General features: G+C 49.1%; 2 protein-coding genes across 2 annotated transcripts in view; one reads left to right on the top strand and one right to left on the bottom strand.

Moving 5' to 3' along the window:
- LOC135388313 (activating signal cointegrator 1 complex subunit 3-like) overlaps nt 1-1,872 on the top strand; it is a 79,908-nt gene extending 78,036 nt beyond the window's left edge. The window contains exon 38 of the mRNA XM_064617781.1: nt 1,679-1,872. Coding sequence (XP_064473851.1) covers nt 1,679-1,816 — 138 coding nt within the window. The 3' untranslated portion in view covers nt 1,817-1,872. The remainder of the gene's footprint in view (nt 1-1,678) is intronic.
- Nucleotides 1,873-4,322: 2,450 nt separating this feature from the next.
- On the bottom strand, nt 4,323-11,403 carry LOC135389227 (uncharacterized). Its single transcript, XM_064619293.1, has 4 exons — nt 11,295-11,403; nt 5,246-5,482; nt 4,953-5,137; nt 4,323-4,745 (listed from the first exon to the last, which is right to left on the bottom strand). The coding sequence occupies exons 1-4, from the start codon at nt 11,401-11,403 to the stop codon at nt 4,404-4,406; spliced, it is 873 nt and encodes a 290-aa protein (XP_064475363.1). The 3' UTR covers nt 4,323-4,403.
- Between the last annotated feature and the right edge of the window lie 4,716 nt (nt 11,404-16,119).

The raw sequence follows: 16,119 nt of genomic DNA, 5'->3' as shown, positions 1-16,119 counted from the left end.
TAGTCTATATATAGAGCCTGAAGTTTTCGGGAAATTTTTTTTTTCAAAATTCGGGGGGTAAAAATTGGGTAAATAAACGTGTGCACTAAATTCATGCGAATTCGGGTGAAAAAACAGCCGGTATGCCAAATTCGGGGAGAAATCTGGTTCAGTTACTCAAACTAACTGTGGTGGTTTGGTACAAATGGTGATGTAATTGCATTTGCTGCAAAAAAAAGCAAGTTAATGCAGTCCTACAGACATCCCAGTGAGGGGAATTTGCCGGGTAAAAATCGGGTTTCACCCTAAAGGGTGAACCTTCAATTCGGGGTGCAAATTCGGGGAAGAATCGGGTAAAACCCTAAAACTTTAGGCTCTATCTATATAATTATGTGTAAGAGCAACATGTCAGAGTTTCCTACCGATAAGAAGAATTCGTCTGACCCAAGATGAGCCTTGCTGCTTTTCTTTGTGTCATGCGCAAGTCTCTAGCTTTCTGTGATTCCGTGAAATTTCGCAGAATTTGCTATGTCTTGTGGAACTTAGTGTTTTCCTCAAAATTGTCTGTTTTTTTTGCAAAATATTCAGTGTCTTAGGGAAATGTGTACAGTTTCCAATCGATCTGTGACATTTTCCAAGTTAAACCCGATCATTCGCGACTGCAATGCCTGACATTATGGATTATGTTGGTAGCTACAAGGCTGAATTTACCTGACGGTAAGGAAATTTAACGAGAGGAACACCCGGAGACAGATTGATAAGAGTTATGTATTGATTAGAGTTATAAGATGTTATGCTGATCATGTGAATCACCGCATGCGTTGGAGAACCGTTATCGTAACATTGGTACTGTCCAAGGGGACGTGTGTCAGTAAAAGAAATTAAGATAAAACTAAACTAAGAAAAAAAAAGAAACTGAAGTGGTGGTTCCCACTGGTCCTTGGAACCCTTGAATATCCTGGAATTTGAAGATGCTGTTTTTCCAACTTCCAACTTCAAAGTTTTCCATAGTCCTTTGATCCTTGAAAGCCCTTGATTTTCCATCTTTCTTATTCATGTGGAGCTATTAGTGCAAATTATGCGACTATCCTTGCGTTTGCTGACCAAGAGTGAGGGAGGCTCCACCTCCTGTATGCCAGCCAATAGGAGGGTGCGGAGGGCACACTTCCCAAGCCTCTGCTCTTGCCTAAGAGATGGCGCAGTGTTACAGTTTTTCGCGTGTCGCAAGGCTTCTGCCATGGCACACCAATCTAACCAACTGCTTCGCCGTCCGTTAACCGCCGTACGCGCGACTCCCGCTTGACCTTGTTTCCATGTTGACGGATGGCGAAGCCATTGGTTAGATTGGTGCGCCATGGCAGAAGCCTTGTGACGTGTGAAACAACAATAACTCTGCGACATCGCTTAGGCGAGAGCAGAGGACTGGGAAGTGCCTATCTTCCGCATCCTACTATTGGCCAGCATCCAGGAGGTTGAGCCTCCCTCGCTCTTGGTCAGCAAACGCAAGGATAGTCATGTATTCTCTCGTGCAATAACTTGTAGATGCTGAAGCCGTGGTCATATACTGTGCTTTACATCCTTTCCAAAATGACGACTGAGCTTCAAAAGGTCCTTTAAAGACCCTCGAATTTTTGTTCCAAAATTGAATGGAACCACGTGAAATAAAATGTTTTCGCTTTCTTCACCTTCATTTTCGCAGATGACCTTCATGTCACCATCAGAACCAGGACGGCTGGTGTACACGTGTTTCCTGATGAGCGACAGCTACCTCGGACTAGACCAAGAGTACAACATCTACCTGGATGTCCAAGATTCTGTGCAGAACACGTCAAAATAGGAGTTGTAATGTATTGTTAAAAAGAATGAACTTTTGTAAATGTTCTTTAAAAGCTTGCTGGTGTCCCTCTTTAAATCCCTTAGCTATGTGCTTGTAGAGCCATCTCTCATTCGCATGTTCCAATCACAAAGCGGCCGTTAGCCAAGTTTTGTTTTCGAAGCATTTTTGCTGTCTGTACCTGATGGCCCAGTCAATCCCTGTGGTGCGATTTGATTCAGGTCAGGCATATGGGTCATGAGTCCAAGTGCTGACTGCCCATCTCATTAGACCATTCATAGGCACACGTGCATTTGGCTGGTACAGGTATGGCGCTTTCTAATGCCTTCTTACCGTGTTGGCAATTTTCCAATCCATTGTCCGGAATTTGATGGTGAACCTTCCATTTAGTTTTATTCAGAACCACCGAAGGGCCCAGGCCATACCACGAGAAGCGTTTGAAGTAGTAACAGAAGTACTGCGCACTGTACTAACCCCGTATTCACACGAGTCAGTTTTCTGCCGGCAGACAGTCTTGAAGGAGTGAGAGGGTGGTCAAGGAAAACGGGGTCACCACCTGTCTGAAGACGCCCGCTCGTCCTCTAGCATTCACACGAGTCGGTTTTCTGACAGTCAGTCCTCTTTTCGCTCGTTGCACTGGCATCTCGTTTGTGTCCAGCTTAAGATGGATCAACGAAGGAGAAAACTTATTGCACTGGCACTCCTCATTGATGACGAGGAGTGCAGGCACATGAAACACCGAGATAAGATGTGGGCAAAGGAATGGATATTGAAGAAGCGTCATGGAATGCAAAACTTGTCTCAGCGTTCCTTTTCGGTTGGAAGAGTAGCTTGTAATTATCGTATGCGTACTGTATATACCTGTATTGGAAATGTACAAGCAAACGATTATATGGAGTCAAAGTTTGTTCACGGAAAGAAATGTCAGCTTTCATTCTTACTTTATATTCCGCTCACTGCATTGCAGGCATGCATCTATGCATTGGATAATTGTTCCGAAGCTGCCGCATTAGCAGATATTATACGTGTGTGTAGTATCATTTTCAGGGGAAAGCCAAGCATCGTTGGCGTTCCTGTTCCGAATGGGCCACAGTGCAGTGAATACCATTCTATGGGACACATGCAAAGCAATTCTGGCCGAATTTGGACATTTGATACAGCTACCAAGAAGCGAACAGGAGTGGCTGGACAAAGCCCAGGACTTCCAGATGTTGTGGTAATTTCCTAACTGTGTGGCAGCCATGGACGGCAAACATGTCGAAATCGTGAAACCTGGAAAAAGCGGATCGCTGTACTGCAGCTACAAGAAGTCGTTCAGTATGATACTTTTCGTGCTCGTTGATGCGCGGCAGAACATATTGTATGCTCACAGTGGTACACCAGGCTCTGCAAGTAATGGTGGCGTCTGGGCAAGAACGCCATTTGGAAAGCAGTTTTCCAATGGCACCGCAAACCTGCCTACAAGTGTAAGGCTCACCAACTCATCCCTGTGTTTGCCAGCCGTGATAGTAGCTGATGACGCCTTCCCGTTGTCCGAAAATGTCATGAAGCCCTACCCTGGGCTGTCCCTCAACCCGGAAGAGAGGACCTTCAACTATAGGCTATCAGAGCACGGATAATTATAGAGAGTACATTTGGAGTGCTTTCAAATCGTTTCAGGATTTTTCATACGAAAATTTACGCAACCCCAGAGAAAGTGTCCTTGCTCATACAAAACAGTTTGCGTTCTCCATAACTTGCTCAAGCAGTGCGACTCTTCCTTCACGCGAACTGCACAAACTAACTGCGTCACCCAATCAAGGGCATTTGATATGCCCGCACGTGCGCACGATATTCATCGCGCGCAGCCTTTGTGCGCGACACTCTGCGGACGTACTTCAGCACAACTGGATCTCTGCAGCAATGATGGAACCTGTTTTGTGTTCGTGTTATTTTTTTTAACATTAAAATGTGTACCTATTGGCTATCACCTGTCTATTGAAAATCTAAGATCTGGCTACAGCGCTGATAGCAAATGTAATATGTTTTCTAATTTACTTTTTTTCTTTGGAACCACAGGGATTATAAACGTGCACGGCGGTCCCCTGCAGTTGCTCAACCCATATTCTAGCTGTGCATTCTTCATAATACCCCAATTTTCTTTTGAGTCGTTATGGTCACTTGGGCTTCCCACGCAATGCAACAAGTGTTCTGTGTTTCACTTACGTCTCATACATGTGCCCTCGTTTTCACCACCTTTGAACCCCACTTCCTCGGATGTTCCATTCTCCCGCACAGTTTGTCCTTTATCTTTTATGTGGGGAATGTTCATGGGTTCTTTAGATCCCTGTCTGCTGTCCTTATTGGTTCTGGAAACCTGTTGTACGTTTGTGTGGTTGGTTATTTGAATCCGTCTGGCAAATATATTTGCATAACCTGGAGAACAGCCGGTGCGTGCACAAAGGACCCCTCCGCGAGCAGGCAACACTTTTGCATGAAAACTTTTGTTTATTGTCTTGCAAGGCACAAATTACAGATCATACTTGGCACAATCAGTCTGTGATTTCATTTAGCAAAGCTAGTATGCTTACTTCCGCCTCGTCTCGTAGTGTCACAGGCATTTGACGTAGACGGCATTCAACAATTTGCCAAAGGACCTACACTCATCGGCCTGTAGTGATGGTGCGGCCAGTGCCGTTGCAATTTCATTTAATGCCGCCGCCCTCTCACTGCATTCGTCGCTGTTCTTGCTTTTCCTCTTGTGCTGACGAGGAGCTGGAAGACGTGGGGACACGATAGCTGCATCATCTGGCGAGCTGTCGAACTCCTGTTGCCCCATTGTTTCTTCTCCTCCTCCTTCATCAAGTCGAAGAGGCTCCAGGGAATGCAATACGCTTGCATCCTGCTCCTCAACCTCAGGAGGTATGCTGTGCTCCTCATCCCGCTGCCGTGCCTGGGTGACACAAGCAGCCAGAAAGGCAAATCAATTTCACTCAGAAGAAAGGTACATTGCATGTACCACCATGGGGGTGATCGCGGACAGAAAAGTTTAGCCCATAATAAAAATATAATCTTCTCCCTCGCCTAGCTCTATTCACGCTTCATCCACGCGTATTTGCTGTCATCTCACGCCTAAATACAGTGATTCTCAAGCGCTTACCTCTTTCAATCCAGTAATTATGACAGGGCCAGACGGGCAGTTTTGGTCAAGGAATGTGAAGGCACTGTAAAACTGCCATTTTCCAGTGTATACTTTTGCCGCGGATCCGCTGTTTGTTGCTGGTTTCGTGCGCTTCTCGTCTTCATATTGTCGCCGTTTCGACGAAAAAAGATTCTTCAGAATATCTGTTCAGGGAAATGCACGGAACACTTTAAAAACGGTGTCACATTTAGAATAAATGAACTACGAGGATGCGGCAAAAGCGAAAATTATCGCATTTTATGTGCACCCACCTTTTGTTATGTGGACGTCTGCGTGCTTTTTAAGTTCCTCACATATTTTTTCCGAAATGTGGTGTTTTTTGGGAACATTCCGGTATGTTCGTCGCTCAGCTTCCACAGGGGTGGATGTTGCTCTACTATTCAGATCAAATCGAATACAAACACGCTGTTCATGCTTGCGGCCCGCTGCGTCATCTTCTCTTGTGCCCGCAACAGACGCCGTCGGTCGTCGGAATCTGTGGCGCCAATCTGTGGAATTGGAATGCCAACGATGCTTGGCTTTACCGCGAAAGTGGTACAACGACACACCGGCGCAGCAGCTTTGGAACAATTATGCAATGCATAGATAGATGCCTACAATGTAGTGTTGCATAGGAAGCTTTTTTTCTACGTGTGACGAAACAGACACGGAATACAAAGCATGAATTTTATAAACGCGGATATTTCTTTCGCTGGACAGCCGTTGACTACATATAATCGTTCGCTTGCACCTTTCCAATACATGCATAAAAATATAATAATTGGAAGCTACTCGTCCTACCGAAAGGAAAATAAAAATTTAATTTAATTTAGTTTAATTAATTATTAACTACCTGTAGCTCGACATCACAGCTTCATCGCCAGACCATCACTTGTCGGCACGCTGTCGCGCCTATATTGATGCTCAGCATCGAGATACGCTTCATTAGTGGAAAATAAAACCGAATGTGACAACGTCTATTATTAGAATACTCCGACAGGCGTTTGGGTCGTCCACACGGAGATTTGGGTTAATGCTGTTTTACATTCCATAGCGCTTCTTCGGAGCCTATTCTTTGGCCCATATCTTGTCCCGTTTCTCACGTGAATGCACTCTGAATCATCCACAAGGAGCCCAAGCCCAAGCAGCCAAATGTACCGAAAGTCGGGTGCAATAGGGGTGGACGGGTAGGTGGAAGGCCTTGAACAGACTCGTGAAACTAAGGAACATCGATAAGACACATACCGTCTACCCCCTATTGCACTCGACTTTCAGTACATTGTGCTGCTTGGGAGCCCAATAAGTTTTTTTTTCTTTCATTGGTCCATCCTACGCTAGACTCAGATGATACGCAAGCGCGAATACAGAAGGGATCGGAAAACTGCCAGCCGCCGGGAAAATGACTCGTGTGAATGGTGAGAACGAGCAGGCGTCTTCAGACGCGTAGTGACCTCGTTTATCTCTGATATCCTCTCACTCCTTCCCGACTTGCTGCCGGCAGAAAACTGACTCGTGTGAATTCTTGGTATCGTGATACCACGCATGGTTGAAATAGGCTTTGGACCTCTCTCCGATGTTGCTCCTCTTTACTGCTATATGGGTGGTCAAAGGGTACTCCTTACATTGCACTCCTAAAACAGGGGGGGGGGGTCGAGGTAGCTTGCCGTTGTTGGCCGCACTCCAGTGGGCATCGTCAGAACAGAACTTCACAGCATAGCACCCTCTCAGCCAACCACCGTTCTGAACGGGGGGGGGGGGGTGGCACAGAAGAGGGAGCGGCGTGCTAACCCTCTTGCTCTGGGATTTGGGTAGTCCAAGAGGACTACCCACCACAGAAAACATGCGAGCATCCCTCAGAAGTCTTCATTGGGAAGCTTCCTGTACCACGGTAACCGCCAGGATTATTGGCGAAGTTCCCCATGCGCCGCCCACCGTTCTGAACGGGAAGCTTGCGCCTTTTTATGACAACTAACGCGCGGCCAACAGGTGGCGCAGCCGCGTCACACAAAGTCACACACCGCGCTTTCAACAAATCATGAGTGATAACGGTATCAACAACAACTTTATTTTCGGCCTTGGAGAGTGGGGAGTTTCATCGCAACAGGCGATACTCTACCCCAGTGCTTGGTGGAATGGGGGGAATAAAATAACGAGCCCCTTTACAATAACGATCGAAGTCCGATGGTGTCCAGAAATGTCAGAAGAGCTTTGAGCGCAGAGCGTTGCTGGGCTGGATTGGGCCAGGGACCAAGCAATTTCGGTAGGGAGAAAGGGCGAGAGTCCAGCTGACGAAGAGACTCGGAGAGTGTGATTCGGGAAGGTTCGTAGTGAGGGCAATGAAGAAGAATGTGCTCCAGATCCTCAAGAGCACCACAGTGGCAACAGGTGGGAGAATCAATTTGTCTCAAGCGGTAACGCCACTGAGCTGTAAAGGCCACATCGAGGCGCATGCGGTGGATTAATGCAGCATCCTGACGAGATGTGTTTCGTGGCATGCGGAAAGCGAGCATGGGATCAACTCTGTTCAACATAGAGGGGGGAAGAATGTCGGTTGTCCGTTGGCGGGAAGCCAGGGGTGTCACTAGACGTCGCAGAATTGAACGGCGGTCTCCTCTGAGCAGAACAATACGGGTCCGGTTCCGAGACGAGAGTGCTGCTTCTGCGGCGCTGTCGGCCTGCTCGTTCCCCACGACACCACAATGGGCTGGAACCCACTGGAGAACTAGCCTGTGGCCTGCGGCGTAGATAGTGTGGTAAGCCATTAACACGTCGGTGACTAGGGGTGCGGATGGGCCTCGTATGCCGGAAGTTTCAATTGCTTGAAGTGCAGATTTGGAGTCTGTAAAGACTGCCCATTCCCGGGGTGGAAAATCAGCGATGTGTTGTAGAAAGAAAAGGATGGCATAGAGTTCCGCAGCTGTGGAGGAGGTTGGATGTGAAAGGCGTCTTCCATGCACGACGCCTTCGGATGGAATGACGAAGGCTGAGGCGGACTTGTTGTTTCGGGATGCGCCATCAGTATATGCTGCCGTAAACGTAGAAAACTTCTCGTCTACCAGAGCATGAAAATGGGCTCGGAGGACTTGAGGGGGGACCTGATCTCTTCTTTGCAGAAGGTTTGGGAGGCGTACAAACGTGGGCGGTACCGGGAGAGACCAGGGGGCTTCCGGCGGTATAGTGTCCTTAGTTATGAAGCCAGTGAGAGTCTGGCGTGTCCTCTGCGCTACTCGATAGAAGTCGCTTCCAGGGCGGTATCGAATTTTCTTGAGTAGCGGGTGGCGGGGAATGTGAGCACGCAAACGGAGGTAGTGCCGAGCCGTTTCCCGTTCACGGAGAACTTCAAGCGGGAGCTCACCAGCTTCAGCCAGTACTTGTCGTGTTTCAGCCATTCTGGGAACTCCGAGGCATCGACGAAGGCTTCGAGCAAACAGGGACCGAAGCGTATTTAATGAAGTTGTTGATATCCTGTGCAGAATAGGAAGGCTGTAAAGCACAGTTGCCCTCACCAAGGCCGCGTGAACCGCGAGCAGGGAACGCTGATCACAGCCCCATCCTGGGCCAGAAAGATGTTGGATTGCGGGGAGCCATCGCTGCACTTTAGTTTCAAGGTGTTTAATGTGCCGAGCCCAGCGCAAGTCCGAGTCGATTACCACGCCAAGGAAGCGGTGAAAGCGTACTGGTTCTAGCTTCTTTGAGCCAAGCCAAAGTGGGAAATTGGCCATAGCTTTACGCGTGAAAGGGAGCTCGACACACTTTTCGGGTGAAAGGTCCATCCCGAGGTGCGTCAGGTACGTATGGATATTGTTTAAAGCGAGCTGCAGGCGGCGCTGGAGAGCCGGGCGTGATTTTCCTACTGTCCAAAGGGCGACGTCATCTGCATACACGGAGAACGACACTTTGCGAGGAATTACTGATTGTAGGCCGGCCATCACCACGTTAAACAGTGTCGGGCTGAGAATGCTTCCTTGGGGGACTCCTTGGGGAACAGGATGCTGAGGGCTTTGGCCTTGGGACGTACGGACAGCGACAGTTCGGTCCGTAAGGAAGTCTTGGAGCCAGATGAAGAGCCGACCGGATACTCCAAACGAGCGCAAGGCATGTAGCACACAAATGTGCGAGACGGTATCATAGGCGCGCTTGATGTCGAGGAAGACCGATCGGACGATCCGTCGATGGGCTCGAGCATGTTGAACTGTAGAGACTAGGTCGAGAACTGGATCCATGGAGCTTCGGTGGCGACGAAATCCAGCCATTTCGTGAGGGAACGCACGTCGTTTTTCGAGCCACCAGTCGAGGCGATGCAGAACCATTCTCTCCATCAGTTTCCCCATACAGCTTGTCAGGCTCACCGGACGAAAGGAGGATAGGGCATTTGGGGGCTTGCCTGGTTTCAGGATGGGAACAACAACCTTTGCCATGCTAAAGTGGCGGTTCGGAAGTATGGGTTTGCGCACGGGTCTCAGAAAGGAGCGTCGTGTCAATAGAAAAAAAGAAAACGAGGACAAAGTTTGCCTCTTCTCTTCATTGCAGGCGTTGTTGACACCATGAGAAAACAAACGACAACAAAAACTTCATTACGGGATGATGGCTGGGGAGTTTCATCGCCGGGGGTGATACTCTACCCCATTGCTAGTGGTGATGCGGGGAATGAAATAATGAACTCCTTCACAATAAGCATCGAAGTCCTGTGGTGTCCAGAAAGGCGAAGAGAAAACTGTTCGCTTGCCGAAGGTAAATCTTAGGTCATGTGCTCAGAAGCATGTATCCCTTCATTTCATAGTTCTGGACTAGCGCATCCTTCGCGGTCGATCCCAAAACTATAGTGCTGTTTTACTCCGCGTTCATCACTGACAATAAAGCCGGAAATCTGACATGAATTAGTGGAGTTGTTCCTGTGCAGCTTGATGTAACGCATGAGAAGAGAGCGACGACGGATGTTGAGGGTATTCCGGAATTCCCTCTGTGGAAGTCGGCGAAAACGTCACTCGGACAAGGCCAATCAGTGAGCGCCCATTTGGCGCGGACAAGTCCAATCAGAGAGCGGCTGGAGGGCCCTTTGCGACCGATTGGTGGGCGGGACGGATGGAGTCTGTTGGTAGTGGAGAGTCTGATCGGCTTGCGAGATGTTTCTGGTCAGCGTTGGACGTGTTCGAGGTGTTGCACGCACCGTGCATGCACCGTGTTGCACGCAACATGGTCGCGTCGGAACTCGCACTGGTAAGCGAAAGTAGGCGTATTTATCGAGGACTTTTCACTTAGTATATTACCATAGTATATTACCATAGTAGTATATGGTGCGAACGGGATCGTTTACGCTGCACTTCCATTCGTGCATTCGTGTGCCTAGCCGACGTCATCATGGTAGAAAGAAGGAAGTCACTGAAAAGGTTAGCCAGCTGCAGGACTGGAACCCACATCTTCTGGACTTCCTTCCTTCTTTCTTCGATGATTGTTCTTAGGCACTTGAGACTTTGTGTGTTTGTCCTTTCTTTTGTGTTCCAGCCTCAGATAATCAATTTCCATCGCGGTCATCATGATTTTCCGATCGCTGGGGCTTCCTTAGCTGCAAAGGGAGTGCGAATCGCTAAAACTCGTTTATTTTGCGGCGGCCCGTGGACGACGATGACGACGTGCCTCTGTTGCCACGCGCTACGGCGCTGGCACGGCAGTTCTACCGGCACCGTCCCAGCGTGAGGCCACGACCATCTGCCCGCTGGGACATTCCATTATCGCCGGTCAGGACTCACGTAGAGGGACACCATCTCCTCTACATTTGGTGACCCGAACCTCTTCATCCATCCCAAATTTTGCAACAGTTCCACCGGCGCGGCCATGGAGATAGGCCACCGTCATCGCCTCTCCGTGGCATACCATCACCGTCGATCGGGACTCGTGTAGAGGAACTCCATCTCCTCTACATTTGGTGACCCGAACAACGAACAACATGTTCGGCGTAATTCGGCCATGCAACATCCTAAATTTTTCGTCGGCAAACCAGCAGCGAACCACCCTCTAGCAGGCAAGGCCCACCGAGACCACTGTTCCACCGGGGACCCGCAGGGAGACCACAGTAAGCTGAGTTTACGGCCTCCACCTGCTTCATGATGGTCCTCCTCGGCACTTCTCTGGCACCAACCGGCATTCACGCTGTCGTACCGGTCGCGGTACTGTCACCCTCTCAGCAACTCACTCACTCAGCAACAATCAACGCTCGACAGCAATCACTGAACAAGCACTCAGCGTACTCAACAAGGGCTCAACACACTCAGCAGGGACTCAATACCATCAGCAACAACTCAAGCATCCAAGCACTCAACATACACATCTCATCACTGGAACCCGCACGGATCGCAGCGCTCTTGTTCCCGCCATCCCGCTGCTGCTGCATCAACAGCCACAAGCACAAGCCGTGTGCCGACTCGTCCACCATTTACGAGCCGTCATCATTCTCCTCTTCATGGTATCGACGCGAACCTCAACTGCATGCACCGCTTCGCGTCTGAGGGGGGAGTGATGTGGCGGCCCGTGGACGACGATGACGACGTGCCTCTGTTGCCACGCGCTACGGCGCTGGCACGGCAGTTCTGCCGGCACCGTCCTAGCGTGAGGCCACGACCATCTGCCCGCTGGGACATTCCATCATCGCCGGTCAGGACTCACGTAGAGGGACACCACCTCCTCTACAATTTAATGTGTAAGCTGTTTTCGGAAGAGAAATTTGGCCAAGGTGACTGAAGAAGTGACTAAGATTACCGTATCGGTCTTATACACACTTTTCGGATGCGACAATCGCATGCCGCGTTTTCCGGCGAGCGTACACCGGCGAGCTTCTCGAAAACACTATCCAGCGACGCTCTTGAAAAACTTCCTAACAGCATGAAGTATTTCCACAGTGGCAGGTGGACCGTGTCCCATGCGTGCGTTTCCGTTCGCACTCAAGGAAGGAAACTTCATATGTCGTAATGAAATTGCTACAAATAGATACGTTACACACGCATAATGAACGGTGCTTGCGAGCGTGGGTGTTCCCAGGATTTTTTTCCAAAGCGTGCAACCCCTACTGCAACCTACTTTCCTGGAGACGGACGATGCAGACTGTTAGGGTGTTCAGAGGCTCATCTGAGAAAAATCATGCCGATATAGGCATAAAGAGTGCACAATCTTCACCTGCACAAGTTACTTGAAGCTGCAGGTGTGGGGCACGGCAAGCAGTATAACATAACGAGCAAGTTATCAGATAATAGAGTGCAGTGCGCACGGGGCACCAAATACTACCGCAAATTCCGATTCACACTATTGCGTTCCAATGCGTGCGTATGCGTTGACATTCGTCAGCTTGGTTTCATAGCATGCAGACGCATGCGTGCGACACAAGCGATCCGCTAGAGTGTTCACATACATGCGGGTAGCGCAAGTGGCAGTCAATACGCGTTTTTCGTGGCCTCTTAGACCACGAAGCTTTATGGCAGAGAGCTTGTGTCCACGTTTGAGCGTGACATGACAGAAGCTGGTGCCAGTTCGAAGCAAATGCAATGAATACTCCTGCTTTTCTTTTTTTGCACACACCATGCATGTGCTCCATGTTTACAGCGGCCATGTTGGAACTCGTATTGCACAGAGGAGAAGCGCCTCAACACGCATGCACGGAACGCTACGATTCCTTCTCGCAAGTGTCTGTTGTCACGGCAGCCGAAGTTTGCCGGCATCCGCACGCAATGAAACGCAGTAGTGTGAACCATGGCGCGGCTACGATAATGCATCTCCTTGCGTTTTGTGGGGCGACGCACAGATTGGTTACCACGGCAACCCTCACGCACACGCATTCGCACGCTTCGGAACACAATCGTGTGAACCGGGCAACCGCCCCTGGGAATGAAGCTCCACACTCATCATCATTCAAATAAAGTTGGTGTTCAGCAATTTATTATTGCACCTTTCCTTTTTGTTTTTCATGCGCTGAACGCTACGAATTCCCACATATATGTTTACTCTTTCTGCAATGCTCTTCAGATAACACGAGCCAAACCGTATTGCACGAGTCGCAAGAACTCAAGAACTGATGCAAGAACTGATCCCTCAAGAACTGATGCAACCCGATGAAGATATGCTAACATGAAAGGGACTGTCTGAGATGGCCCAATCATTTTCTTAAAATAGTTGGGTTCGATTGGGTCTTAACTGTACATATATACATGCAAAATATCACTTCACAAAACCACTTCATTTAGGAGAAACGAATGCACACATCCGGTTTCGATATTTCTTCTGGCATGCTTTCGCCCAACTTGTATTTGTGTGTACGTCCCGGGTCACGTGAATATCACGTTCCCAAGGGAGAATGACGTTTCTGGGCACAGGGTTTGCGCTCTCGCGTCTTTGAACGCTGGATGACCTGTTTTGTAGGGAGTTATGCCAATGAGTCACATACTTTCAAGACCGTATAGACCTCTCCCTGCTTAAAAACTAATGACGTCAGATGGTACAACAGCGCCGCCAACTTGGCAAACTGGAGCTACTACAGCAAAAAATCAAGTCGCAAGAAAGCCATGTTTAAATGTGGCTTTTCATATTGTAAGGTTTTTATGCAATTCTTTCATATTATTCGTTGTATGGCCTTGTTCTGCTCCATTCTACCGGTAGTCCTTTCTAACGGTGGCTACCGGGATCTTCCATCTTCAGTAGCCTGAACGGCACGAGTTTCTCTGGGAGTGCACGTGGTGTCCCTATACCAAGCAAGCGCGGACTAAGTCGTAATAACAAACCACAGGATTACGACATTGACTTTCGATACCATGCAACCTACCCTTCGGAGGAGCCTTCTTTTTCCGCGGTGGACTGGGAACGGGAATGAAGACACCAAAGTAACTCAAAACGTGGCCTCATTTGTGTGCACCACTAATACAAATAAGCGACCTTCGACCTTCATGCAGGAATACGGCATTGTGAAACGGCGGTGTTCTCCGTGCGCGCTCAGAGCCGTTTATAGAGAGAGTTTGGCCATTAGGAGGAGCCTCACTTGAAGCGCGTCATACGACGTCACGGCTGACCACCCTCGCCATATTCTATTGTTGTTCCGTCAGCAGCCGGTCGCACACGCCATATTGATGCTGATCGTTGTTTACGATGCAAGGAGGGAAGACACCTGTGTACATCGTCATTCGAAAGCCCTTCGTCCTTGAACTCTCAGTTCGGCAACAAAGCCCCTCTTATCACAGGTGGCTGTGGGCCATAAGCCGGTTATTCCTGTAGATTACATTCAATCCGACCACAAAGCTGTGAACCAGGGTGGAGAGCATCAAAATGTCGCGCACCAGATGGCGGATTCAGCTTGGATTGAGGCTTTTTGGGCGGCGCAACGACGACTCTGACGTCAAAACAGGCTCCACCCATGAGGCGGCAAAAGATCAAAGAATGACCAAACTCTTCCTATAAATGGCTCTGTCCGCGCTGTTTCGGTTTCGCTATGTCTACCAACGTCACAATTACGTCACGGGGACCCTGTTGCACTAAAGTTTCGTCCGGCGACCGCAGCGCCAGCTGTCCTCCTCTGGTGTAGAGCGCCCTTAATAGACTGGCGTGTCCGGCGTGTCCCTGCCTTACCGCCGTGCCGGGAACGTCACCTCTCATGTGTAAATCCTTGCGTCACGATTTTTCAGAGCCGTGGTGTAGATGCGTATACGAAGAGGGGAGTCAAGTCCTGTAGATCACATAAACAAAATACAGAAGCCGACACTGAAGATTTTTGTTTAAGTTTAATTTGTACAAGCTTTCGCGTGGAGGTCTACGCTTCCTCAGGTACAAAGGCCGTGGTGTAGGTGATACGTGAATGTGTACGGAAGACCCTCCGTCTACGCGACCACAAGTGGCGCTGCAGAGTACGGTTCGGAGCGCCCCCAAACTTCGTGAAACAGTCCCATTGCTTCCTTTGCAGTAGAGCAGGATACTTTTACTACCGGAAGGGGGGGGGGGGGGGTGTTAGCGACGAAACATCCCATTTTCGCGTAAATAACGATTGCGGAGCGAAAGTGAAGCTGATTTTGCAGATGCGTACATGAAGATATATGCTTACAGTATGAAAATTAAACGTAGTATATGAAAATTTTTTGTCACGAAATTTCCGCTTCGCTATTCCAAGCCCCATCCTCCATCTTGGAGAAAATTTGGTGTCATGGCAGCTCCCATGGAAAACGGCAACCAATGAAATGCGCCTAAGTTATGATTGACAGGTCGAGCCTCTTTTTTATGCTCCTCCTAATGGCCAGACTCCCTTTGGCATACACGGCACTGTGGCATTGCACAGCTCGGTGATGTGGCCACAGCGTTCACGAAGCACCACACATCTCTTTCCATCGTTAGCAACAAAGGACGGTGAGAAAAAAATTGCGGGTTGGATGGGAGCTACGCACAACACGCGTCTACCATGGGAGTGAGCGCAAGACAACAGGAAGTTGCGACGAACCATGGTACGTCAAGGCAGAGCAAGCTGCTGCCTGTATTCGGATGAAAGGGCGAAACGAAAACGATCGATTAATTGTAAATTATCTGATCTGATATCGTCCAAAATATTTGGGGTGGAAGAGGACAAGCATTCTAAATCATATGACGGTGTTCCTAGACTTGTGTTTGGGACCAGAATAAAAGCTGTTCTCTCAAGATATCTGCTTGGCCTTTCTTGCCTTCGTGCGCGCCATTTCCACCATTTCTCGCAGACATCCGATGGACCGGCAGGGGCAGAGGCGTCGGAAGTCTTTCACAGAAAGGGTGGAAGAGGACAAGCATTCTAAATCATATGACGGTGTTCCTAGACTTGTGTTTGGGACCAGAATAAAAGCTGTTCTCTCAAGATATCTGCTTGGCCACTTCTTGCCTTCGTGTGCGCCATTTCCACCATTTCTCGCAGACATCCGATGGACCGGCAGGGGCAGAGGCGTCGGAAGTCTTTCACAGAAAAGGGGGGGGGGGGCTAGCCTAACCTAGCGGTGAGCACTATGGTGCGTGGTTCAAGGTTGAGCAGTGCGGCAAATACAACAATGGGAACCATTGGTACGCTGATTAAAAATAACTCGTGCAAGTAATCCGATGACAGCGGAGGTTGTAATGCAGATAGGGAAGGCCATCTCGCGTTCTTGATTACCTTGACGCGAAA

The sequence above is a fragment of the Ornithodoros turicata genome, chromosome 3 (genome assembly GCF_037126465.1).
Source record: "Ornithodoros turicata isolate Travis chromosome 3, ASM3712646v1, whole genome shotgun sequence".
NCBI lineage: Eukaryota > Metazoa > Arthropoda > Arachnida > Ixodida > Argasidae > Ornithodoros > Ornithodoros turicata.
Note: the sequence above shows the minus strand (reverse complement) of the source record. Positions and strands in the feature narration are given on the sequence as shown.